Source organism: Festucalex cinctus, chromosome 19 (genome assembly GCF_051991245.1).
Source record: "Festucalex cinctus isolate MCC-2025b chromosome 19, RoL_Fcin_1.0, whole genome shotgun sequence".
NCBI lineage: Eukaryota > Metazoa > Chordata > Actinopteri > Syngnathiformes > Syngnathidae > Festucalex > Festucalex cinctus.
In genome coordinates, this window is record NC_135429.1 from 2,092,244 (window position 1) to 2,117,096 (window position 24,853).

Sequence of the window (24,853 nt, forward strand, 5' to 3'; positions counted from 1 at the left end):
AAAAAAAAAAAAAAAGAATCAGACAAATGTGAATATTTTGACAACAATTTATTATTTCTGATGATCACAGAGGTGTTGGCAAAGAGTTCATTTGAATTGATGCAAATCCAAAAATAGCTAAGATGATAACACAATGTAAAAACAAATTCCCCACACACTGATTGCATCATAAGTAGGAGTGGCTTCCAGGTCCCTCACATGCACCCACACACTTTTAAAATTATAGCCATGGTTTTGAAGCAAACCATTTAAACTCAAGGAGATTCCAAAGTGTATGATACATTCATCAAAAAGACACGAGCATTATTTAACATTTTGTAAAGAAATTGTTACAATCAAATCGAATGTAAAGACATTTTTTAGACAAATGGACAAAGCTAAACGCAAGTACACAGCGTGCATCCCACTGTAAGATATCAGTAAAGTGGATGCATCCTTAAAAAACTAAGCAATATTAAAGCCTCATTTAATTCTACTGAACTCCTCGCACAGCTGAACATTCATACACAGACTGTGCTGGTAGATGTCACAATTTATTTATTTATTTATTCTTAAGTGTTTATTTTCAACTAATATGTCGTCTAGTTTTGGGTGGTCAGCCCCAAAGCAACATAGGGGTAAAGTTATCCTATTACACGTTAATTTTCATAAAAAAATAAAAATGTTTTTTGTTCAATAAAAGATAGAAACATGACAAAGATTAGACAATTATGGATATCCTGGTGCAGGGGTTCACATTTCATGTTTTACATTATAAAAGGTGGGGGGGGGGGGGGGGGGGGATTCCCTTTTGTACCTTCCTGAGAAAGTGTTTCCGTTTTTCCTCGGGTGATCAAACCCTGAAATAATAAAATAAAATAAAGTCATTTAAAAGTCATATTCAGATACCTGTGCTTCTGGATTAGATTATGATTTTTAAATTACCTCCTCTATGATGCACTTGCATACTGTTTGCACTTTGTTGGTTGTTTGTATATTGTTAACGTTAAGTGTACATTTGTGAAAACTGGTGCTGTGGTCATTTCAATTTTCCTCATGAGATGAATACAGTATATATATATATATATATATATATATATATATATATATATATATATATATATATATATATATATATATTAGGGGTGTCACGATTCGCCAACTCCACGATTCGATTTAAATTTCGATTTTGGGGTCACGATTCGATTTTTTTTTCGATTTTTTTTTTTTTTTTTTTTTTTTCTCCGCTCCCCCACTTCATAACACAGAGGCATATGCTTCTGTAGGCTAAGGCTAGTCTATGATCATTGGTTCTATTCATTGTACAGTAAATCTTATTTCAAAAGATCGGCTACATATAGGTGATGCAATTTCCATATTATTTTTGTGTAAATTTATGTAATATATGATAATTGACATTAGGCAGGAATGATCAAATTCAAAGAATTTATTTACAATATAAAGTTAACCGTCTTGTTCTTACTGAAGTGTAAAATAAAAAATAAAAAAACAAAAACAAAAAGTCACAGTGGGTGCCTGCCATCTATTGACTGTTTTTGGTTACAACAGTGTGCTGTGCGTTCCTCTTAAAATAATGTGCAATGTGCAACAACAACAAAAAATATATTGTATCCAAAGTCATGGAACAAATACAGCCTGAACAAACTATATCCCAACATTTACAGTTGCTGGGCATACTGTAGCGTGGTTCAAGTACACTAATTAAATGTTTGAATCCAGCGTTTTCCAAGGCTGCAGGTCTGCTGCTATAAATAGACCTATGGATCTGGCGTTTCGCGCGAGCTGAAGTGTGTGGAAGTTTCACTGTAAATGAGGATGAAATAGTTGGTTGGACCGTTGTTTTCCCACTTCTAGTTGAATTTGATAAATCTAAATCTTTGTGATGCCTGCGTAAATGTCCCGTCATGTTTGTCGTGTTTCCCGTTGTTACGGCTGGCGGCTCGGGCCATTCAGTTTGAATGCGCCAGCGCGACACTCTGATTGGAGGACTGTGCCAGCGCGACACTCCGATTGGACGACTGTGCCAGCGCGACACTCCGATTGGACGACTGTGCCAGCGCGACACTCCGATTGGACGACTGTGCCAGCGCGACGCTATTGTGTATCCGTGTATTATACCCCTATTAGTTATTGTTTCTCCTCCGTTCTGTCAGTTCTGTCAAATGCGGTTATTATTTGTTCACCTTCCACTTTCACTCCCTTGTCAAACCCCTGCCTGAAATTTCAATTAAAACTACTCAGATGTTAAAGTCGACCCGTGTTTATCTACTCTATATTTTCTGTTATTGTGTTACTTCCCTTCCCCTTGACGAGCCGGGCGTAACACCGTGGCCGAGTACAGTACGCGCACATAGCATATCTTGCAACTGTGGTCTTTTTATCGACAACGTGAACGTTGTCGACATAACTCACCGGGAACGCAAAATGTTTCCAAACTGGTGACGAGAGAAGCGGGAGCGGCTTGAAGCACCATTGCTGTGTCTGTCCGCGCTTGCCATCATGACTGCAGGAGAAGTCAGCTAACAAGTGCCGTTAGCTAGTAGCTGAATGGCTGCGTCTCATTTGCTTTCCTGGGAGGTGGCGGTGGCGGCGGTGGCGGCGGGCGCGGGGGGGGGGCATCGAATCGTGTGTCCTCTCTTCTATTTCGATGCTCGAAATCGTGACGTAATTTCGATCGATTTCGATAAAAAATCGAAATCGTGACACCCTTAATATATATATATATATATGTGTCATATCCACACACAAGATCTGTATCTTCAGATTAGAATCAGGCCGCTTTGTGAATGTGTATAAAAATCCAACATGGCCATTGTGAATGGAGTATAAATGTTGAAGGAGTATTAGAAAACAAAAACCGTAAAATTACAGAAGAAAAAAAAAAAAAAAAGTCATACAGTTGCAATAAAATAAAGTTGTGTCGTCACCAGAATCAATTACTAGTAATGGAACTATAATCATGATAATGCCGTGATCACTTGATTGAATGTTTTCACGTTCCTCTACTACAGTTGATCCCCCACTTTATTAGTTGATTTTTTTTTTCAATAATTAAAAAAAAATCTATCACCCATGAATTGCAGAGTTCCACTGTATAGTTTGTAATTGTAATACCATAAATCACCACTAGGTGTCAGACAAGCATGTCAAGAGGAAGGATAGCGACAAGATCAGAATTCTGAACCTCAAAACTAAAAAAAAGCAGATATGCCAACCACTTCTGCACCGCAGTTTGCCAAATTTATAAAAGTCTAACCTCACCTGCGATTCACGTGCATCACCGGCCTCCATACAGGTGGATCTTGGCAAACGAGACCGTCTCAAAGTAGTCTTTCGTGCCCTTCTCGAAGATGACGTAGATGTGTTTCCGGTCATCGGCGGAGCCACTATCCAGCGATGTAATGCAGGAGTAACCGCTTGGGCCCGGCCAAATCTGCAGAGCCGCCTTCTCCCAGGAGTTGCCGGCAGTCAGTGACCAACGTAAGGTTAGATTAATCCCTGCGGGGGACACACTTCAGTTAGCCATCATCACAAACGTGCCTATTGACTAACTGACGTTGTCAGATTTGAGAGCAAATATTTTTCATGTTGCAATTTCATGCTCAAAAACGCAGCCAACATATACTGGCCCCTAGGGATGTCACGATAAGGGCAATATCGTGATATCGCGATATTAATTAAAATTCATTCCCAGCCATTTTCACATTTCGCAATCCCGTTGGCTCCCGGCTGTTTTACTGAATTTTGACTGATTTTGCGAGGTCCACAGAATATTGTGTTCTATTGCTATAAAAGCATGGAAATTATCACAAGAAAGATTAAAGTCTCTTCTTTCATCAGGAAAAAAGTATGTTTCTATCTGTTTCCGTTTTGCAGCAATTAGCATTAGAAGAGAGCTAAGTTTCATCAGTTTTCACAAATCTATTTAAAATTGTAAGTCATTTAGCTTTTTTTCTAGATGGCCCTGGTTGATCTCCTTTGCTCTGCTGCCACCTGCTGGCCGTTTTGTATAATAACTAAAAAACATAAATACGTCTTTGGGACACTTAAAACATGAAAAAAAACAAACAAACTTATTTACACATTATTGGGAGCAAATGAGTTAAAACTGCCACAATATCGTCATTGTCATGTTCACAATATTTAAAAGGAACACATTTGTTAAAAAAAAGTCTGGTTGATTCCCATTTGTGCAGTTCTAGCACCCACTAGTGGCTAGTTTATTAGTGCAATTTAATTTTCATTAGGGATGTTTTGGCCTTCTGTGTTTAAAATCTATGCTAATTGTCAGATGAAGGGGAACCTAATTTGCTTGTGAAGCGATCGATGTGTTTTTTTTTAGTATGAGCTCTTACTATGTTGCTCATTTGATGGGTTGGTGAAGAAGAGCATGCCCTCTTTCTGAAAGGCCCCGGCTGCCACCGCGGGATCCACAAGCTCGTAGTCGAAGTACAGGTCGTCTATGGGCAGGGACATTCCTCCATCCTGGCTTCGCACCACCACCCGACACCTACAGTGGTAGTTGTTCTGGTTTCGGACATTGATGACAATGCTTCCGTCGGTCATTTCAAATGGCTGTAGAAAAAAGCAGGAGAATAAAAGCAACGGTGGAAGCCGACTGCTTCTCAGTTTACCAGTCAGTCGACATTCCAAATTCTCAACGAGCTGACTGAATGCGACAAGAAGCCAGCGAAAGCGATTGAAGTCTCGCTAATGAGGAACTCCAGCTGCGGTTGGACATTTTCCACGCTCTTAATGTCTGCTTGTTGCAAATGTTTTCATTTTGTATTTGTGGTTTTTGGCTGCTTGTCTGATTTAACAAACGGTTGAAAGTGCATCGTTGAAATGATCCCTCTGTCCCCCCAAATTAAACCCTGCAAATGATAAGCAGACCTGCGTACCTGGCACTCATCAGGATTAAAGTCTAGCGCCTTTTTCTGTTGGTTGTAAGGGATGCTTTTCAGCGCTGCACCGTTGAACCACGTCTGTCCATGGTCATCACTCAGGATGCAGAAAACGCCATCGCCTTCTATCGTGCCGTGACCGCACACCACCAATCTTCCTTGGTTTGGCTCATAGCGTTTCTGTTATGGGTGATAAAAAAAAAAAGTAGTGGAAAAATAATCAAGATTTAAGTTGAGTTTTCTTTAAAACCTCATCTTACCTGGATGCCAGAACCTGGTCCAGGAGCAAAATTCTTGACTCCAAGCTGGACCGAAAGGTTTCTGGGTGGACTCCAGCTCAAGCCGTCATCCTTGCTTTCTACCATCATGGTGCTGGCGGGTCGGCACTGGTACAGGTGGAAACAGGTTGTGTAGATCAGAATAACCGAGCCCACTTCCTGGTCGACCACCACCGAGCCCAGGTTCAGGCCGTCCTGCTGAAGTCCATCGTCGACAATGAAGCTGGTCGGGGACCAAGTGGATCCTTAGTGGGATGAAGGAGAGAATTATATTATTAAACAACTTACACTTACACTTGTAAGTGAGATTCAGATGCATAAACTATTTCTACAAGCATTATTTCCGATTTTCATTGCCTGGTAAGCAATGTCTCCTTGGCTAGGCCTGACACAATCAAAAGGGGAAGCGATATCACGATATTGTTGTAAGCTGACAACAGGTGATGACGCACACTTCCTCCTTTGTTTTCCTCCTCTTTGTAGTTGGAGCTTTCTTGACTACTCTCCAAAAACATTAGTCATCGCTTTTCAAAATTTGAACGTCCCTTTACTAGGGCTTGATCGATTTATCAGCTAATATTAACTCATTCACTCCCAGCCATTTTCACCGAAGCAACCCACTTCGCTCCCGGCTGTGGTTCTATTGCTATAAAAACATGGAACCTACCAAAACAAAAATTAGAGTCTTCTTTCATCATGAAAAAAAAAGTATATTAGAATATAGCTAGGTTTCATCATTATTCACAAACCTGTTCAAAACACTGGGGAAAAGAGCTTGTTGCAACATGGCCCCAGTTGATCTCTTATACTCTGCTGCCACCCGCTGGCCGTTTTTTGAAACAACTACCATTGCTTTTAGCGACCTCTTTAGGTCAGAGGCTGCATCAAAGCCGTCTGTATGCTCTAGCATAAAAAAACATTTAAAAACAAAAAACAACAACGTATAAATACGTTTTTGGGACCATGGCAATATTTAAAATAGAACGTGTTTAGGAGCATATGAATTAAGAATTGGCCGCAGTTTTGCCCATTAAACGGCAATACATTCTAATTAAACCTACACATAAATATGTAAAATTTGATTTTTGTGAAGAATCAACAAGATGGAGACATTTGTGACGTAGAATGAAATTTAAATGGCGTAAGAAAATATTTACCCCCTTTTCTCTCAGTGCAGCCAACTGTCTCCAAAATTGCCCTGATGATTCCTGAATGATCCGATATTGAATTTTATTTTGACGTCCTTGGTTGCCACTTGCCAGTAATTCATATTGTCATTAAGGGAGCAAAAATAAAGTTATTTTACTCATATTTCGTTTACAATAAATGGTAATAATAATCCATTGTTGGTAACCGTTTTGTCTGTGTGTGAGTGAATGTTTATCCAACTGCCACCCTAAGTCTGATAATAGTTCAGCAGGTGTGGTTACAGTCACGATACCTTTATCAGTGGATCGCCGCATCGCAATGAACTTTGCTCCCACATCGCCGGATGAGGATTTCCTGCCCTCAGCAAAAGCCAGCAGACTTCCCGCGGCGGTGAAGGTGATCAGAGGGATCCTGTAGGTGTTCACCTCACCTTCCACCCCGCTCACCCACAGCAGCTGCTCCTCAAACACCAGCGGTTTGATCTGGACCAAGAGAGCAAAACATCTGAGTAACTGTGACAGGGCAATGCTCAAAGATGACACGAGTTGTATCACGTCCTGATTTAGCCAATAACATAAATTATGCAAAAATAAGGGGTCCTCTCATGCTCATATTAGAGCAGTAGTAAGTCATAATTATAGTGCAACTTTATATGAAAGACATTTCTGGGAACTGAGCATGTTATGTACGCCATGGCATTTTGTTTTAAGCTGATAATTGAGACTAGTTCATTGCGTGCAGTTTAGCGATAAACCTGTTATGTACCGGTGTTCTGTCACACCACCGTAGTAGTAGTAGTAAAAAACAAACAAACAAACAAACAAACTAACTAACTAAAAGCAATACATGCGTTAAGTTAAACATACCACAATACTACTTTAACTTTGTTGTTTCGGACAAGTAAAGGTCGTTATGGTTTACCGTGACAGAGCAGATGATGACAGCGGGAAGTAATAGCGACAGTGCTGTCGCTAGCACACTTCCTGTTTTAACGTTCCATCCCCGTACGAAAGTCATTTCTTCGGTTTGAGCAGAAAATGAACATACATGTGGCGAGAACTGCTTCGGAATATAAACTAAATAAAAAAAAAAAAATCAGTATTCAGCCTGTCCACATTGTGACCCTGAATCATCAACAAGAGTAATGGCTCATGTGACCAAGGTGGGCGGTCACATGATCACAGCGTGAGACTAAACCCGGAAATAGAAAGTGTGTTTTGATGTTTTTGAATGATATTGAATTCATAAATGGGACAGCTGTTATTTTAAGACTTTTTTTTTTTTAAGCAGCTTTGTTGCATACGTTTTTTAAAATTCCACACAAGCAGTGGCAACCACAATAATTATAATACTGTGTGCAACTTTCGGTCACGTTTGACTGTAAACGTGTAAAAATAAAACATTATAAATCAAAAATAAATAAATAACCAGGCGGAGCCAAATTTGTCACAATATGTCAAAGATTAAGACTGCTTTAGAGATAAGACATTAATAGTTTCTAAATATTTTTTACCACACGATGGCAGTAATTGACCTAAAACAAACAAGGACCCCTAACTGGACCCACTACGAGAGGCCAATATAAAATATATTGTAGAGTAAGTTCAGTACATCAATAACTGATTCGTGATTGAAATCCGTAGCACTTTTGAGCAAATATAGCAAAAAAAAAAAAAATAATAGAAAGCAAAATAATTATGATAATATACAATCTATGCACATGCGGAGTAGAAAACATGCATTTCTGGAATGAATTAGGCTATGCATAACAAATGACACTAGATGCTGTAGAAGTAAAATAAGTAATAATAAAAACAACAATATAAAGGATGAAAATGCCAACTGAACTGATATGCAATTATTTGTGCTTTATATGGTTCAAGTAATGCTCATGAAGGTCTCCATCTAAAATGTAAACCAGCCATTAATGTGGTGAAGGGGATTAAAATCACATGCCAAGTGTATTTGTTAAAATGGTGCAGAAGTATTTGGTCAATAACACTGCATTTTTTATCATTTGAATTTTATACATCATAATGGTTTGGAAATAAGCTTAAGCGTCAAGTGTGAGCTTTGTTTTGAAAATATCAACGTAATTTGAAATACCAGGATGAAAATGCTTCACATTCAATTCCTGATTGAAGAACTTGAAGTTTTATGTATCTTTTATGAATAACAAGGTAGGCTAAGCTAGGCTCTTGTGAGTTTTGTCTAAATATCTTTGAGCCCATGAAAATAGAGTGCATTTATAGGCTGAAACTCTTAAATTAAACCTGAAGGTCTGTGTCTATTATACATAAAGGCAACATCTGAAAAACTCTGTCTGGATCTGAATTTGCCTGGGAAGTTTTAACAATGTAACCGCAAAAATAAAGGCAAAAAGGGCAGATAACTAACTAAACAAAAGCTAAAGTAAACCAAACAGATGTGCCAATGTTTACTCTTCGATAAAGAAATACAGAATAGTACATATAGAAGGAAGAAAATGTTGCTTTCGGTTTTGAAAGTATGTTGGGAATTTGAATTCTCTGTCACTCACTTGCTCACTCACTCACTCACAAGTATATATGAAAAAAAAAAGCAGCAAAATCCACCCGTTATTATCCATGACAGGGGTGGCCATTTTGCCATTTGCTGTCGACTGAAAATGACATCAGAGTTGCTCAGGGCTTAAAGGTAACGACCAATCACGGCTCACCTGTTTTCTCAGTTGGTAATGTGATGCTCGCAAGCTGATCTGTGATTGGTCATTTTACCTGAGCAGTGAGCAACTGTGATGTAATTTCCAGTCGACAGCAGGTGGCAAAATGGCTGCCCCCTTCAGGTGGATTAAAAATGGGCGGCGCTTTATTCATATTCCACAAATAGATCAGAACGTCGTGTTTAGATTAACGGGCCTGCATCTGTAGAACATATAATACTAATTGTCTTGACTAACTTTTGTTCCTACTTTATGAGTGTTTTGGGCAAGTTTGGTTTATTGATCGAAATCATCCTCGTCCCGTTCGGGTTGCCGGGACCACCACTGGCTGCCTTAGGTCAAGGTACCACTGTAGATTTTGCAGGAAAACCACGATACAGTACGTCTTCTGTGGCACCTGTTTACAATTGTGGAAACAAACACGTGTCACAGACACTCTCACATTTAACGTCGTGCTGTGTTGAACCGCGAACAGCATTCCAGCAGTCATGAGGCCGTGCTGAGCTGAGTCACACGCTAAGAAAGAGAGAGAGAGCAAGAAAGAGAAGCTGAGTGGCGTATCCAAGTGTACGCTTCAGTCTGACTTATCTGCTTTGAAAACATGGCGCTACATATCTATCTGCCAACAGCAGCGAGAATGGAACTTAAAAAGTCATCCAAACTTTGTTGACATGAAGAACTTTGATCAGGAGAGCAGGTAGGGAGCTTTTTTTTTATTGACTTTTATTACTCTAAACCTATAAACCTGATTTCCTTTTGTAGTAACTTTAACCCCAGAAGGCATTTGGCGATATAAAAACATACTTTAAACACGTCATCTTCTATTTTGAGTGTGTGTTCTTTCTTTCCCTTTTTGTGTTGAAACAGTGAAGCTACTACTTGTGCAACACAGTTTTGTGAAAGCACTCTTGGAGTTTGTGTAACTTGTATTAGTGTAAATGTCAACGGGAGTGAAGGCAAATAAATAGAAACGAAACATAAAGAGCAGAGAGGAGGAGTGTACATTTTGAATGATGATAGCATATTGTGACATGGCACGACAGCGTTAATATGTGGCAGTGAGACAGGAGAGCAAGAGAAATATTTATTTATTTATGTATTTATTTATTTACTTATTTATTTATGTATTTATTTCGTTATTTAAACAGTTGGTGAGCTGGATATGGCTTTTACTCTATTTCATTATCACACAAAATTATTTTATTTTATTTATTTATTGTTTACAGTTTATTATTAATGTGAAGCCTGATTTTTTTTTTTTTATTTTTTTTTTTTTTTTTAAACACAAGTTGTTCTGCTTTTCTGGCAGATTGCATCACAACATCCGTTACAGTATGTAGGTTCCTTCTACTCCATTTTTGAGCAACTTCAACCAAATGTGAAGTTTTTAATCCCCCCCCCCCCCCCCCCCCCCCATCATATCTCATGATAACAAATGAAGCGCTACTTGGATGTCTCACGCATACTTGCTTTCAGCAGTCATACGCTGATTCCGAGTCTTGTCTGCACAAGACTCGATTGGCTGCGGTGAGATTGCGCAATGATGCTTGGCTGCCAGTGGCGCATAATTGCAAGATTTTGTTTGTGTTGTTGCATGCTGCGTGTTTTTAAGGACGTTTCATTCATTTTGCCGAGGTTCAGTTCATTGTCAAATTTGTTATTATAAAGTTGATAACATACTACACATGTTTTTTTTTTCAGTCAGTTTTTTCATCCCTGAGAAGATGGAAGACAAGGATTGTAATAATCAGATGATGGAGGAGAGTGACGTGGATGAAGCTCAGACGCAGACGAACAATAAACCCAAATGGGCAAATGGTGATATAAGATTAATTGTTTCCTTATTATTTTTCAGATTTAAATACTTATACATACATTTTCAACGCACACATCTCTCTCTCTCTCTCTCTCTCTCTGTTTTTTCTCTTCTTTTTTTTTAGGTCAATGTGTTCTGGCAATTCCAAGCTATTCTCTCCTAAACCCCAGTTTTGATCTCTCACTGTGCAGCTCGACATTGGAGAGGAAAGGCTTTCAGGTCTCACGCACGCAATTACTGTGCACATCTTATTATGTATCAAGTGGCCAGTTTGCAGTATATTTTTGTTTAATTTTTCCTCACCATGTTAGATTCCAATCACAGACATTGAGATTCCGCTGAAAACAGCTCTGGAAGTTCCTTCAGTGAGACGATTCATGATTTTCAACTCATCGCTTTTCCATTTCATAATGGCTCCGGTAAGGATGGTTCACTTTCATGTCATTTAAGAATTGTGTCAATTCTGCAGGGCTGGAATGTAACTATTTATTTTTCTGATGGAATTTGAAAACTTCTATATCATCCTGTTCCTAAGTATATTTTACAGTTTGGTAAAAAGGAAATGAATTGCTACTTTTAGTTTTACACAAAGTAGTGAGTACTTTTGTAACGTCTAAAAAGTTGTGCCTTTTGAATTTGTGTGCACATTAATAAAGCCAGATGATTGGGATTTTTTATTTATTTTTCAATTCCCGATATTTGGCAAAAGAAAATTCCGATAACCGATTTAACGGTCCATTAATTAAAAATACATAATGAATATAATAACTTCTTTTCATGTTACTTTACAACAGAAAGAAAAATCTGTATATTAAAAAAAAATGTTTGTTTGAATGTCATTATCTTTGTCTTATGTTGTAATGTTTTAATGTTGAGAAAAATAATCAGTCGGTTTTTTTGTCCATTTGAAGATGGCAAATATCAGCCGATTAAATCGACCGCAGATTAATCAGTCAGTCAGAGAACACACTTTGAATGTTTGGGAAACATACTAATGACTTTTTTTTTTTTTTTTTTTTTTAAACCGCCTTCACTTATGTGTTAACTATTCAGCCTCAGGCAACAGAAGGTTCTCAGCAGCAACAGAAAGCCAGAATGTTTTTTATTCAGCAACACCCTTTTGTTTGAGAATTTTTTTTTTTTCTTAGGTCAAGGAACCACATTTGCTAACATAAACTTAGTTTGTATAGGCTGAAAATATAATATTGTTGGATTGTGCCATTGAATTGGTTGAATTTTTATTTTATTATTAGTATTATTATTATTATTAATTCAATCTCTGGTGTAATAACCTTATTTATTGATTGATTGAATTATTTATTATTTTATTTTCTGTTCTTATTGCTGCTGGAAATGTAAATTTCCCAGAGGGAGCCATCCCAAAGGGATCAATGAAATCAAGTCTAAGTCTAAATTGTGCATTGTTGGAATAATAATAATGTTCACACACAATAAATGTAAATCCTGCATTACCTACAGTGGAACCAGCTCACAAAGAAAAAGAAAAAAAAAGTAGTGATGATATCACGCAAATCCATTTCCTGTACATACGTATATCTCCTTCCTGCAGTTCCTTTATGTGGTCTTGTGGTGCGCCGTCTTCTCCACGCTGCGCCTCTACATGACGCTCAGCGACTACTGGATCTTGTGTCTGTGCGTCAGTCTCATCTCCATCTTCCTCACAACTGCCATCATCTTTGTTCTCAACCGGAATAAAAAGGAGGTAAAAAAACTAAACACATCTCGTTCAGAGTTCTGTCAGATTCAAGCATACGTACATTTTCATCTGGTTTGTGTCAGATCAACATGAACTTGGATGTGCGGCTGATCCAGGTGAACGAGACGCTGGTCGAGCACAAGCTGCTGGTGGCCGTGGCCGACTGGGTGTACAACTGCAGAGGAAGCATGCGGGTTGGTCCTCCAAAATCAACCAATAGCGTTAAAACTGCGATGTGTGTAAATGTTGCCCTTTACGATAAGAAAAAGAAGACAATTGTCAGCGAAGTCACCAAAAAATGTTCTTTATAATAATAGATGATGATATAGCATAGCATAGCATAGCCTAGCATAACATAGCATAGCATAAGTATAGGTCAGCATAGCATAGCCTAACATAGCATAGCATAGCATAATATAGCATAGCATAGCATAGCATAGCATAGCATAGCATAACATAGCATAGCATAGCATAACATAGCATAGCATAGCATAGCATAGCATAGCATAGCCTAACATAGCATAGCATAGCATAACATAGCATAGCATAGCATAGCATAGCATAGCATAGCCTAACATAGCATAGCATAGCATAACATAGCATAGCATAGCATAGCATAGCATAGCATAGCATAGCATAACATAGCATAGCATAACATAGCATAGCATAGCATAACATAGCATAGCATAGCATAGCATAGCATAGCATAGCATAGCATAGCCTAACATAGCATAGCATAGCATAGCATAGCATAGCATAGCCTAACATAGCATAGCATAGCATAACATAGCATAGCATAACATAGCATAGAATAGCATAGCATAGGATAGCATATACATAGCATAAGCATAGCATAAACATTGTATAGCATAAACATAGCATATCATAAACATAGCATAAACATAATATATGAGCATGAGTTGAATTAAGTTCAATTAAGAATCAAAATCCATTCATTTTTATCCATCCCAGTGGGCGGCCATTTTGTTACTTGCTGTCGACTGAAAATGACATCACAGCTGCTTAGGACTCGGCTAACGACCAATCGCAGCTCAGCTTGTGAACGTCACATGACCAAACTCAGAAAACAAGTCAGCTGTGATTGGTTGTCAGCAAATGACAAAATGGCTGCCGTAAAAAGTGGATGAAAATGAGTGGATTTTGCTTCTTTAGTCGTATTAGCACAAGAATATTAATCAGAATGTTTCGACTAATGGGACTGTCTACAACATATTACTGTAAAGATATTTTTTTGTGTTGTCAACATTTAATTCTTTGTAGGCCTACTTTAATAACATCTGATCATCTTTAGTAACATCTAATCATGCGGTGGTTTGTTCCTTTTCCACAGCTGTACTTTGTGTACTGGGACATGGCTCGTTGTTTGCGAACGCTAACTGAAACGCTGGAGGAGCACAGTTTAGGGGGCATTGACACCTGGGTGAGTTATTTTCGTTACCGCGGCCTTCAAACTGGGTCGGCTCTTTCATTTCTCGAACGGGAAAAGCAACATTGAGACATCCTCGTGCCGTGGAGACACTGTGCGTTAAATCGGGGTGCGACTCTTTCGCCAGAGCAAGCTGAAAAAGAAAATGTCCCATCTCGTCCTGGTGGCCGAGGTCCCGGACGGGGGTCATGATGAAGGTCACTCGGAGGTGGAGCAAGGTTTAGAGGAGCAGAGGCCTCTGCTGAGGAATGGAGACAAAGGCTCCACTTTTTCTTCTTCGAAACTCACCACCAACTACAGTCTCATTCCTGATGCATCCTTAAACGCTCAGGTATGAAAAACAGTCTCGTGGTTCACTACATGCAATTCTGACAATATGAATCATGACTTTTTTTCTTTTTTTTTTTGCTATAGGCTAGAGCCCACCAGCTGTTGATGACCTACAGCGCCGCCTACGTGAAGCTGCTGGTGTCTTCTGATAGGCTGTCCGGCCCGTCACAACGTCACCTCCGACCGCCGAGGAACCACTGCGCCACTGCGCCATTCTGCCTCTGCCAGTTCATCAAACTGAAGATTCTTGAATAGCACAACGGACCGGACGCACGAAAAAGTGAACTTAACTTCCTCCATTTGCAGGAGTTACATTTCCCCCCATGGTAATGAAGTTGTGACCCAATTCCATAGACGTCATACGAAACAAATAATAAATGAACAAAAAACCGAACAAGTCTATACATTACAGTACACAAAATTTTACACATGGAACCTACATTTCATATTATTAGGGAACTATTGTGTAAATATTTTCTATATTCCTGTCATAAAACTGAAAAACACCAAAGCTGTGTTTGGAATCATTTCCCATCCACTGCAGTGGTTTATGTACAGTGGATAGAAAAAGTCTACACACCCTCGCTTCAGTGCCATATTTTTGTGATTCTAATCTTATCTTTTCGAAAGGGGAAGTAAAAATAAACAACTGAAATAATGTGGTTGCGCAAGTGTGCAAACGCTCTTAATACTGGGTCAGGGTTGTTTTCAAAATGGATTAATCATGCTCAAATTCATGTTCAATGAGAGTCAGAACAAGAGTTATAAAAGTTTGAGATTTTTCATTGTAGTTGGTTTTTATTTTGTATTGACTTTTGTTTTTTTAAAGCAGGCATGTGAATTTTTATTTGTTAAAAATGCTTTATTTTAAGTTAGTTTTTATTAGTTTTAGTATTAGTTTTATTTTATTTTTTTTTATTTTTTTTATTAATTATAATTTATTTTGACTTTCTCCAATCTTTGTGAAGTAACGAATACTGCAAAAGAAATTTAAAAAAAAAAAGTTTTTTTTTTTTAAGCTATGATGTGTCCACTACAGTGGACATTTTTTAAAACTTAAATGCTAGGCTCAAATATTGTTAAAACAATTCAAACAATACTTTAATGTGTTCTTAAGAGTCTTATAGAAAACATGCTAACAACATTTAAAGCCTAAATTTGTTCAATAAAAAGTGTTTTATACACTTAACTTTTCCTCTTCCCTAAAAATTGCTTGCACTTGCCTTCTTTTATGATGCAATCAAAGGTAGCAAGGCCCCACCCCTACACATTTGGGATCATTGAAAAGCTCTGAATGTCCTCTACAGAGCACAAAAGGGATTTATTCAATCGTATGCACTGGGTGGGAGATATTCAGGTTTAAAAAAAAAGTCCACTACAGAGGACAAATTTGAATTGCTGGTCGTCAGGAGGATACATATAGCTAATATCAGTCTTGATCCTTTCATCCAAAACAAACGCCAGCCCTGTTAAGTGGCCGGCACAGTTTCCTAACCGTGCAGTGTGTCCCCCACCTTGTGGAAGTTGGCACCCTAATGAAGGCGAGTGGGAAATGGCGTGCAGCATGAGGCCAAGCTGAACAATTTCAGAGACGTGGGCTCTCCTCGGGAGGCTAAACGACCAACTGTGATCCCGCGCACACAAGCCTGGCTCGGCTTCCGTCTTTTGGTTCTCATTTCCCTTATCTCATACTTTCTTGTTTCTGTAATGTGTCTGTGGGTTAATTATGATGGAACACTGACATTCTGGTGCCATATTTTGCATTAATCATCCGGATTCATCATCATCTGGAAAACGGTTTTGCTTCCGTGCACTGACTCAGCGTGACCTCGTCTCTCACTGCCACGGAATTACAATTGTATTATCGTGACAAAAAAAAATAAATCTCAAGAATGAAGTGAATGTGCACAAGATAGGGTGACACTGTGATAGCGTACGAGAGCAAGAGACAGGCGCAGGAAAACGGGTCAGCTATAAATAGCGTTTTAGTGAGAGGTTGGAGAGAGAGAGACACACACACACACACACACACAGAGGTGGAAGAAAAAACACACACGCAGCCAAAGAAAAAGATGCTGCCGTCTCCAAATTGTCATTCACAGACCGTAATTCATATATTTTATTCAGGACTCAAAAACAGCTCAACTCCTGCGCAAAACATCCATAAATAAATAATCACCATTTAACAAAACCGAGGACACTTTGTATTTACTTGTCAGCCGCCTCCTTCCTTAGGAAAAAATAAATAAATAAAAATCACTGCTCTATGACAAGGTCAAATAAAATAAAATAAAGACTAAGCACACAATAACCTGTGGGGTGGGCGAGGGGGGGTGAGATAATATTTGTATCAGAAAGTAAAGTGCTCAATAAGCTGCAGCTAGTTAGCATTATCTAAACTAGTTATGCTAGTTGTGTATGTTTAGTACAAACACAAATTCATGTCTGCGCAAATGTGCAATTCATGCTTTAAATGGGCCATATATATATATATATATATATATATATATATATATATATATATATATATATCAGGGGTGTAATAAAAACATTTCAAGCTGCAAACAAACCATTCGACTCATATTCACACCTATGGACAATTAGCATCTTCAATAATCAAACGCATGTTTTCAAAATGCCGGAGCCTCAGAATTGTCGAACAGATGTTCTGCCATAAATCTCAATAATTAGGCAAAGAAATATAATTGTAAAATATATCAACTTTTGAATAAATTGGCATTTTTTAACATGCTGTCTCCCATATCAGCTATAAATAAATTATCATAGCAAACAAACAAACAAAAAAAAAGAAAATATGCAGAACTAAGTACGTAAGCAACTTTATACATTTTTAATTAAGCACTTAAATCGTGGAGCTTTTCCTAATCAATGAACATTGGAGACTGTATAATACAAATAAGAATAAGTGGTGCCCTGAGATACAACTTAAAAAGAATGGTAATACTGTTAATCTATAAAAAAAAAAAAAAAAAAAAAAAGTAAAATAAATTACAAAAAAATTGGGATGTGTTTTAATCGTGGAAAAATAGCCCTCTTTATTATTGTACTTAAATTAAAAAAAAAAAAAATAGTGATGTCATAAATAAATATAATGTAAAGAATGAAACTGTTTTTGTCCCACTTCTTTTGGTTTGATACATAAGAATCAAGAAGAGACAAATATGCAATCTTCGCAGAGGATAAATAATACATGCCTGGGAGTATTGTTACATTATATGTCTACAATGCTCAACCATTTGTGGTCAAATATCTGTTGCTTAAAGTTACAACACTGCCATGTAGATTATATTTTAACATTAGCATTATGCTAACCAGAACCCTTTTTTTTTTTTTTTTTTTAATGAATTGTATACAAATTCTATTTGTCAGGCAAATGGCGGCTCATATCGAAAACTCCTTAGTCAGGTTACTTGTATCTCAAGGCACCACTGTAAAGTTATTTAAAATAATAATAACTAATTGCTCAAGTAATTTAAACAGTATGATATGTTAAAGTAAAAAAACAAAAATACTTTAGGTCCAGGGAAGATGAACAATATTTTAAAAAAGTGCTGTAAAGCAGTGTAGGCAATATGATTGTTTTGCTCCCTCTTCTATCATGAACATTCATTTTTAGGGTTTCCTATCCTGCACTGCTGATCTAATGATTGCTACATAACAACCACACTCATAGAGGAATATTGTATATAGTAGCTCACATATGCACATCAAGTCTCCATATTTAATATAATTCTAAAGAAACTGCGAATGGCATGCAAGCTTATGCTGTCTCCTAATCGCTACCAATTCACACGTTGTGTCTAGGCGCAAAACGATATACCAAAACCTAGTATTGACAAAATTGAACCAATCTCTTAAAGTGGAAGTCAACCTCACTAGTCTAAACATAACATTCTGATTAATATCACATTTGAGGAATATGAGTTATGAAGCAAAATCCAGCCGTTTTTTTTTAATCCATTTCGGGGCAGCCATTTTGCCACTTGCTGTCGACTAAAGATGACATCACAGTTGGTCAGGGCTCAGGCAACAACCAATCACAGCTCACCTGTTTGGTGAAGCTGCACTGTGAATGGTTCGGTCGACAGCAAATGGCAAAATGGCCGCCCCCTGAGATGGATAAAAACAGCTGGATTTTGCTGCTTAACTCACATTCCAAAAACGCAATATGAACTCTTTTCCTGCCAAAAACGGCAATTGACGTTAAGGACACGCCCACCGAGTACTGCCAATAACGTAAAATCACGTCAACTATGTTTTTTTTTGGGTGAATGGGTAGTGCAACGTCTTGTGCAGCGCCACCGAGTGAATGGGGCGATTTTTTTTTTTAAAAAAAGACCCATAAACTATGGCCAGCAGATGGCAGCATTGTTCCTCTTTTCAATGGGCACCTGTGTAAATGACATGAAAACATGGCGGGATCTTAGCAAATAGAACGTTTTCAAGGATGACGTGAATGAAGTGTTTGTCACGTTAAATCTAATTCACAGAGCGTCACAAAAACAAAAGATATCAGTGTCGGAGTTAATTTTTTGTAGAAAAGGTGTCTTTTGACAAAAAGCTTGTTTTTTCCCCCCCATTTTTGCTTGGTGTCACTCAAATGATCTATTTTCAAATGGTGGTTACTAAAGAACGGAATAAGGTAGAAAGAATGGAATTCAATCTTTCATATGGTGTCCACCATGTTTATGTACTCATAGCACACAACATTTTGTTTTGCCTTGAAGGATAAGTGAAAATGTTTTTTTTTTTTGTTTTTTCCCAGTAAAAGAGTTAACCAGAATACCGTATTTAGACTAGTGGGGCTGCATAGAACACATTATTGTTGACTTCCTCTTTCATATAAATAGTTTAGAAATACGCTTTTAGAAATTTGATACTGCTTCACAACAAATGCATTTATTATCATGCACTACTTGAACTAGTAAAAAGCTGCATCATCACCTCAGATTCAGAATAATACTGATAATACGGTATTAAATTCAAGCCAATTTGAACACAAAGTAAATATCTGGCACATGTTAGATTAATCAATAAATATGTTTGTTTGTTTTTTAAATAATCCACATATTATATACTGTAAGTTTTGACAGCAAATAGAAAATATCTCCCAAACATCTGTTGGGCCACTTTGTCAACGAGCCTACATTTGGTGTGTTGAATGTGTATTGATCCGCTCCCCTTCACATTTGAATTTTACTCTCTTACACAAGTGCATCATCAATAATACAGTAGCAGCAACATGGCACAGTTAATCACCCCCCCCCCCAAAATATTAATATACTTAAATAGTTAGCGACTTACCCTTTGTGTCAGTGGTCCCATGACACGGATGAATTGCAGCTGAGTGTGAATATTAGGTGGATAACAGTTTGTATTTGGCATTTGGACATCCAGCGTAATTGGTTGTTTTGGCTGTCAATGCGGTTGTGTGTGCGCGCGCGTGTGGAGACGCAAGCAGTTAGCAGCGCGTGTGATCGGCGCTTCCCGCGTGATCACGGCCGCTCGCCTCGTCACGGCTCCCAGTCGTCGTCGTGATGCTGCGAGGCGATGATGACCACCACGGTGAGGATGGTGCACAGCACGATGGAGGCGATGCCGACGGCCAGGCTGATGAAGGAGAAGTTGCGGGCCTCGCGGGAGGCGATCTCCGCCGTCACCATGTCCCCTCTGGCGATGGCCGTGCGCACCTAAGCGACAAACGGAACTCTTTTACTGTTTACACGTTATCAAAAAAAAAAAAAATCCACAGTGCCATACAACGTGGGTACCAAATGAAAGATCACATTCCATTCTTTCATTCGAAAAAAAAAAGTATGTTTCTACCTCATTCCATTCTTTCGTCATCACCATTTGAGTGACATTGTGCGAAAATTGAAAATATAATGAGATTTTTGTGTAAAGATACATTTTCTCCACAGCACTAATTTCTCCACTAATATTTTTTGGTTTAGTGACGCTCTGTGAATTAGCTTTAATGTGACAAAGGCTTTGATCATCATGTCATTCTTGAAAATGTTGTTTCATCAGATTTAATCAGATTCCAGCCCATTGAAAAGAGGTACAATGCTGCCATCTGCTGGCCATAGTTAGTGGGTGTTTTTGATTCCACAGCCTCTTGACCAGGCAGCACTGCATTGAGACGTTGCACTTCCCATTGATAAAAAAAAAAAAAAAAAAAAAATAGATGACATTTAATGTCTATGGCAGCATACATCGTGATTTTACTAATCGTTATTAAATGTTTTGGGCAGTCAAAGAGTTAAGACTGCTTCTTTGATAACTGTGACATTTAGTGAGTTAATTTCGAGTTAAAAAAATCAAAGTATTGCATAGTAACCCAACCAAAAAATAGTGTGCAACCTCCTTTCTTCAGACTAAAGGCCGTGCTGTAATGTAATAAAAAAAAAAAAAAAAAAAAAACCCATTTAAAACCAATCGATCTTTGCAAGCTCATGTATTAAATTAATTGGCAAAATTACAGTAAATTTTTTGTTAATTATGTAGATATAAAATGTAGTTTCAGTTACTTACAAAAATATTTTCATTGTTATTTTATTTTGTAACATTTTTATTTTATTTTAGTTATTTATAATACGAGTAGGAAGAAATCTAAGTAAAACTAAAAAGCAATGTTAGCATAATTTTACATACATTTTTTTCTTTACTCTTTCTTTGCTTTCCCCACTTTTATCTCATGCACTGATTCACGAGCTAACAAATCAGTCATAAGTGGCCAATTTGTCACCTACATCAATTCTAGTACCAACTACCAAGTGTATACTAGTCCATAAACCTGAAACCGATTATCAAGAATATCAAATGAATGCTCACACAGATTTCCATAGGAGGGGGCACTTGAATATTATGTAACTCGAAGATGCACGAGTGGCTGCAGCGCAAACACAAGCGGATCGATGTCGCGGGGCGTGCGGAAAGAAAAGAGGCCACGTGGCACCGCATCTACGCACCAAAGTCAGGCCCAGGCCTTGTCAGCTCGACTCAACTCAAAGCCAACTGAGCTGAGTGAGCAGGGTCACTGGGAGAAAAAAAAAAAAAAAAGAAAGAAAACATCCCCTCCAGTTGCTCCCTAAATGGTGCTGTTATGTAACGTAACTGTTGGGTGCATGTGGAACTGCACAGTCTGCTTGTTGTTGAACAACACAGGTAGAGTAGATAAAAACCTTCCTGTGTGAGCGCTACCTGAGCAGTAACCGCTGTACGAGGCCAGATGTTGAGTCGTCTGATTTTATGAATGAAACCGAACACAGCTTTTGAAATCAGAGGATGATACGGCATACAATTGTACTATCGATGATAGATAGATCCTCCTGACTACCAGCAATTCAAATTTGTCCTCTGTAGTGGACCTTTTTTAAACCTGAATATTTCCCACCCAGTGCATACGATAGAATGAACTCCTTTTGTGCTCTATGGAGAACATTCAGAGCTTTTCAATGTTGCCAAATGTGTAGGGGTGGGGCTTTGCTAGCTTTGATTGCATCATAAAAGAAAATGGCTTCCCTCGGTGCAAGCACTTTTTCGGGAAGAGGAAAAGTATATAACACTTTTTATTGAACAAATTTAGGCTTTAAATGTTGTTAGCATGTTTTCTCTAAGACTCTTAAGAACACGGGAGTGTACTCACCTGTACCGCTTTGATGATGGCGATGATGCCGGTGGGCCAGAAGCAGCACACCGTGGTGAGCACGGCGATGGGCAAGTAGTCGTGCGGAGGCCGGCGGTCCATTAAGGTGATGTTGGGCGGGATCTGCATGGGGTGAATCTGACCAGGCGGCATCGCCGGGTGGCCTCCTGTCGCAGGCATGTAAGGCTGCCCCTACAATTGTGAGTTACATTTTTAACATCTAAAATTGAGCTGTGCTAGAATTGAATGCAATTCATTTCATTTTTTACTTTCATAACCTTTTAAATGCAATTCTAATTCGCTGCAAGATATGAAAGAGAATTCATGCTTCTGGGAATGTAAATTATTCAGTTTTTTTTAATCAAATTTCAATGGAATATAATATAATGATGCTGCAGTTTGTATAAAGAGATTGTCATAGTTGGTATATCATGTTGGGAGGTCTTATTCAACTAGTGTCATATGAAATCAACTGATAAAAACTTCATATTTTGACTTTCTAATTATTTTCTAATTCAGATTGATTTTCTGGACAATAGAGGATTCAATGAATCCAAAATGTAGTTGTTTTGTTTTTGTTTTGTTTTTTTACATTTTTTTATTTTTATTTGGGGGGCAAGTGGGATACCTTGAGGTGACATTTGAACATTTTGAATGTGAGACAGACATGCAAACTATGAGGATACAGTGCTACCCTACATTACTAACATGTGAAGACTATATAATTGTGGAGAACAATAGTGGTAGGCCTACTTTAACCTTTAAAAAATTGTTACAGGCTTTATATTTCTCGCTGGTTAAGTCACAAATAACCGTAATTTGTTTATAATATTGACCACACAAAAAAACCTCTGACTCACACAAAAAAGGGAAAAAAACAGCCTCTTATTCAACAAAAAACATACAATAAAAAGAATATCCTCCGACAGAGGAAAAACATTTATTTTTCCTTTATTTATTTCCCCCTTTTTTTCCCCCTCTAAACAAGGAGTAAGCTTTTTTTTGTCCCAGCGAGTCACTAGCTAGAGATAGTTAGTTAGCTAGCTAGATAGCTAGCTTATAGCTAGCTAGCTAGCTAGATAGATAGATAGATAGTGATGTGGATAGATAGATAGTGATGTGAAGTGTTGATGACACTAATAGCGTCTTTTAAAATCAGACTCACCGAGGCCATGGGGTACACGGGAACGTAAGCGGTACATGGCTGCAGTTGCAGAGGGTACCCAGGATGGAGGTATCCCACTGGAGGATGAGGCATGGTTCCACCGGGACCCTGAGTCTGGACTGTGTAACCCTGCGGGGCCCCCGGGGGACCCATTGTGTTACAATGGAACTGAGTCTCTTGGAGGTATCCCTCTGAGCCCGGGGGCGGAAGCGGCGCCGGATAACCGGGCTGGACGCCGGGTGGCATGTTGGGGTGCTGTGGTACGTTCGGGTCCTGAGGGCCCGGGATGTACGGAGGGGGCTGCATCGTCTGGCGGCTGGAGTCGTCGAGTCCTGGGAGAGGAGGGACAAAAGAGGGCACAGTGGAAGAAGGCACGGCAGGATAACCGAGCACAAAGAATTTAAAGTTTTTGCCACATTATTTTGCTTTAGTTCAATGGACATTGTTTTGATCCTAAAAAACAATTACATGGAATAGTGTTTTATCGTTTTGTTTTGGTTTTCGATTTACACTGGCTGAGCTGTAAAAAAAAAAAAAAAAAGTTGAGTATTGTATTTATTAAGAGTAATTAAATGTTCTTCCACTAGATGGCACAAGGTTCACAATAAACGAGCTTCTTCACTTTTTGTGACATTTTTCAGTTTATTTCCCTTTTTTTTGTGTGTGTAATAATAATGAGGTTGACCAATATCCCACCTCTAAAAGTGACAATTAGTGTTATTTTAATTGATAAAATCCAAAAATTACTATTCACCATCAGCAGATATAGTGACGTCATCAACAGATGGTAGGACAACGTGTGGAAATTAGAAGGCTTAAAAAAAAAAAGAGAGACTGGTTTAATGTGCTTAACTTACAAAAACTAGAGGTCAAGGTTGTGGCGTGTGGAGGCACATCCGTGGACGGAGTGGCCACGCATTTGATTTGATGATTTTTCAGCCGCATGACGTGATTCTTTCATCTTAATTCAAACGATTACAGCATCATTATGGCAGCCTGGACGCCCACGTTAGATGCCAACATTTGTTAAGGCTAATGTGGTGAATGAAAATAACAAATCCAATTGAAGAAAAAACAAAAAACAAAACAAAACAAAAAAAACAATTGAAAATAAAAGCATAATTTAGAAAAAGTGTGATAACAATCATTTAAGGCCGCCATATGATGTTGCTCCGCTGGCTGCACCCACGCAGCGCGTTGCATCGAGTCGGCTGTACAAATGCGCACATCGGATGGCGATGGTGACAAATTGGGAATATACAATATTTTCCAAGCACACAAACACAAGACGTAAAAACAATACGCAATACAAAAAACAATTGATTTTACCGTGTTTTCCCGACATGCCTCTCTATCCTCCTTTAAATGGATGCTGTTGTCCCCAATCCAGATAAAGGTGAGGGGGGGGGGAGGAAAAAAAATCCCTTCCAAAGATGCGCAACGGTGCTGACTTCTACTCTAAAGGCGTGCAGGCCATTCTCAAGACGCCTTCATCTTCAAGAGCACAGATAACCTGCGCGTTATCTCTCCTGGAACACTGTGCCTCTGCTCTCGTTCGCGCGCACGCGCCGAACACGACGGTATGAATATGAAATCAATCAGCCTCCCAGAGATGGGCGACAGTCACTTCTGACGAAAGAAAGGCGCAGGCATTGAGCTGGAACATCCCATTAGAAC

At 38.6% G+C, this 24,853-nt stretch overlaps 3 protein-coding genes across 10 annotated transcripts; 1 reads left to right on the plus strand and 2 right to left on the minus strand.

Annotated features, from left to right (window-relative positions):
* Positions 1-29: 29 nt before the first annotated feature.
* neu1 (neuraminidase 1) lies at positions 30-19,814 on the minus strand. 8 transcript variants are annotated; one of them, XM_077506495.1, is made up of 10 exons: positions 19,668-19,814; positions 12,627-12,816; positions 12,400-12,543; positions 7,253-9,548; positions 6,624-6,813; positions 5,165-5,427; positions 4,902-5,084; positions 4,356-4,575; positions 3,262-3,498; positions 30-839 (listed from the first exon to the last, which is right to left on the minus strand). In XM_077506495.1, exons 4-9 carry the CDS (start codon positions 7,346-7,348, stop codon positions 3,278-3,280), a joined length of 1,173 nt encoding a protein of 390 aa, XP_077362621.1. In that variant the 5' UTR covers positions 7,349-9,548; positions 12,400-12,543; positions 12,627-12,816; positions 19,668-19,814; the 3' UTR covers positions 30-839; positions 3,262-3,277. The 8 variants fall into 8 exon arrangements, with proteins under 8 accessions (XP_077362621.1, XP_077362623.1, XP_077362619.1 ...); XM_077506497.1 differs by having other exon boundaries at positions 9,475-9,548; positions 12,400-12,550; XM_077506493.1 differs by having other exon boundaries at positions 12,400-12,550.
* tmem268 (transmembrane protein 268) lies at positions 9,464-14,853 on the plus strand. Its single transcript, XM_077506502.1, has 9 exons — positions 9,464-9,729; positions 10,734-10,850; positions 10,973-11,067; positions 11,160-11,267; positions 12,419-12,571; positions 12,649-12,759; positions 13,917-14,006; positions 14,140-14,343; positions 14,427-14,853. The coding sequence occupies exons 2-9, from the start codon at positions 10,757-10,759 to the stop codon at positions 14,595-14,597; spliced, it is 1,026 nt and encodes a 341-aa protein (XP_077362628.1). The 5' UTR covers positions 9,464-9,729; positions 10,734-10,756; the 3' UTR covers positions 14,598-14,853.
* On the minus strand, positions 19,406-24,841 carry prrt1 (proline-rich transmembrane protein 1). The gene is made up of 4 exons (XM_077506503.1): positions 24,506-24,841; positions 23,177-23,508; positions 22,012-22,203; positions 19,406-20,053 (listed from the first exon to the last, which is right to left on the minus strand). The coding sequence occupies exons 1-4, from the start codon at positions 24,519-24,521 to the stop codon at positions 19,877-19,879; spliced, it is 717 nt and encodes a 238-aa protein (XP_077362629.1). The 5' UTR covers positions 24,522-24,841; the 3' UTR covers positions 19,406-19,876.
* Between the last annotated feature and the right edge of the window lie 12 nt (positions 24,842-24,853).

Bases quoted from the DNA above. Each gene is read 5' to 3' on its own strand.
- neu1 (XM_077506495.1), bottom strand. From the start codon at position 7,348: ATGACTTTCGTACGGGGATGGAACGTTAAAACAGGAAGTGTGCTAGCG. The intron at 5,428-6,623 runs GTATCGTGACTG...CATCCCACTAAG, and splicing joins GCGGCGATCCACTGATAAAG to GATCCACTTGGTCCCCGACC. The intron at 5,085-5,164 runs GTAAGATGAGGT...CACCCATAACAG, and splicing joins GACCAGGTTCTGGCATCCAG to AAACGCTATGAGCCAAACCA.
- prrt1 (XM_077506503.1), bottom strand. The intron at 22,204-23,176 runs GTGAGTCTGATT...TCACAATTGTAG, and splicing joins CCGTGTACCCCATGGCCTCG to GGGCAGCCTTACATGCCTGC. The intron at 20,054-22,011 runs GTGAGTACACTC...TTTGTCGCTTAG, and splicing joins CCATCATCAAAGCGGTACAG to GTGCGCACGGCCATCGCCAG.
- tmem268 (XM_077506502.1), top strand. From the start codon at position 10,757: ATGGAAGACAAGGATTGTAATAATCAGATGATGGAGGAGAGTGACGTG. The intron at 10,851-10,972 runs GTGATATAAGAT...CTTTTTTTTTAG, and splicing joins TAAACCCAAATGGGCAAATG to GTCAATGTGTTCTGGCAATT. The intron at 11,268-12,418 runs GTAAGGATGGTT...TCCTTCCTGCAG, and splicing joins TCCATTTCATAATGGCTCCG to TTCCTTTATGTGGTCTTGTG.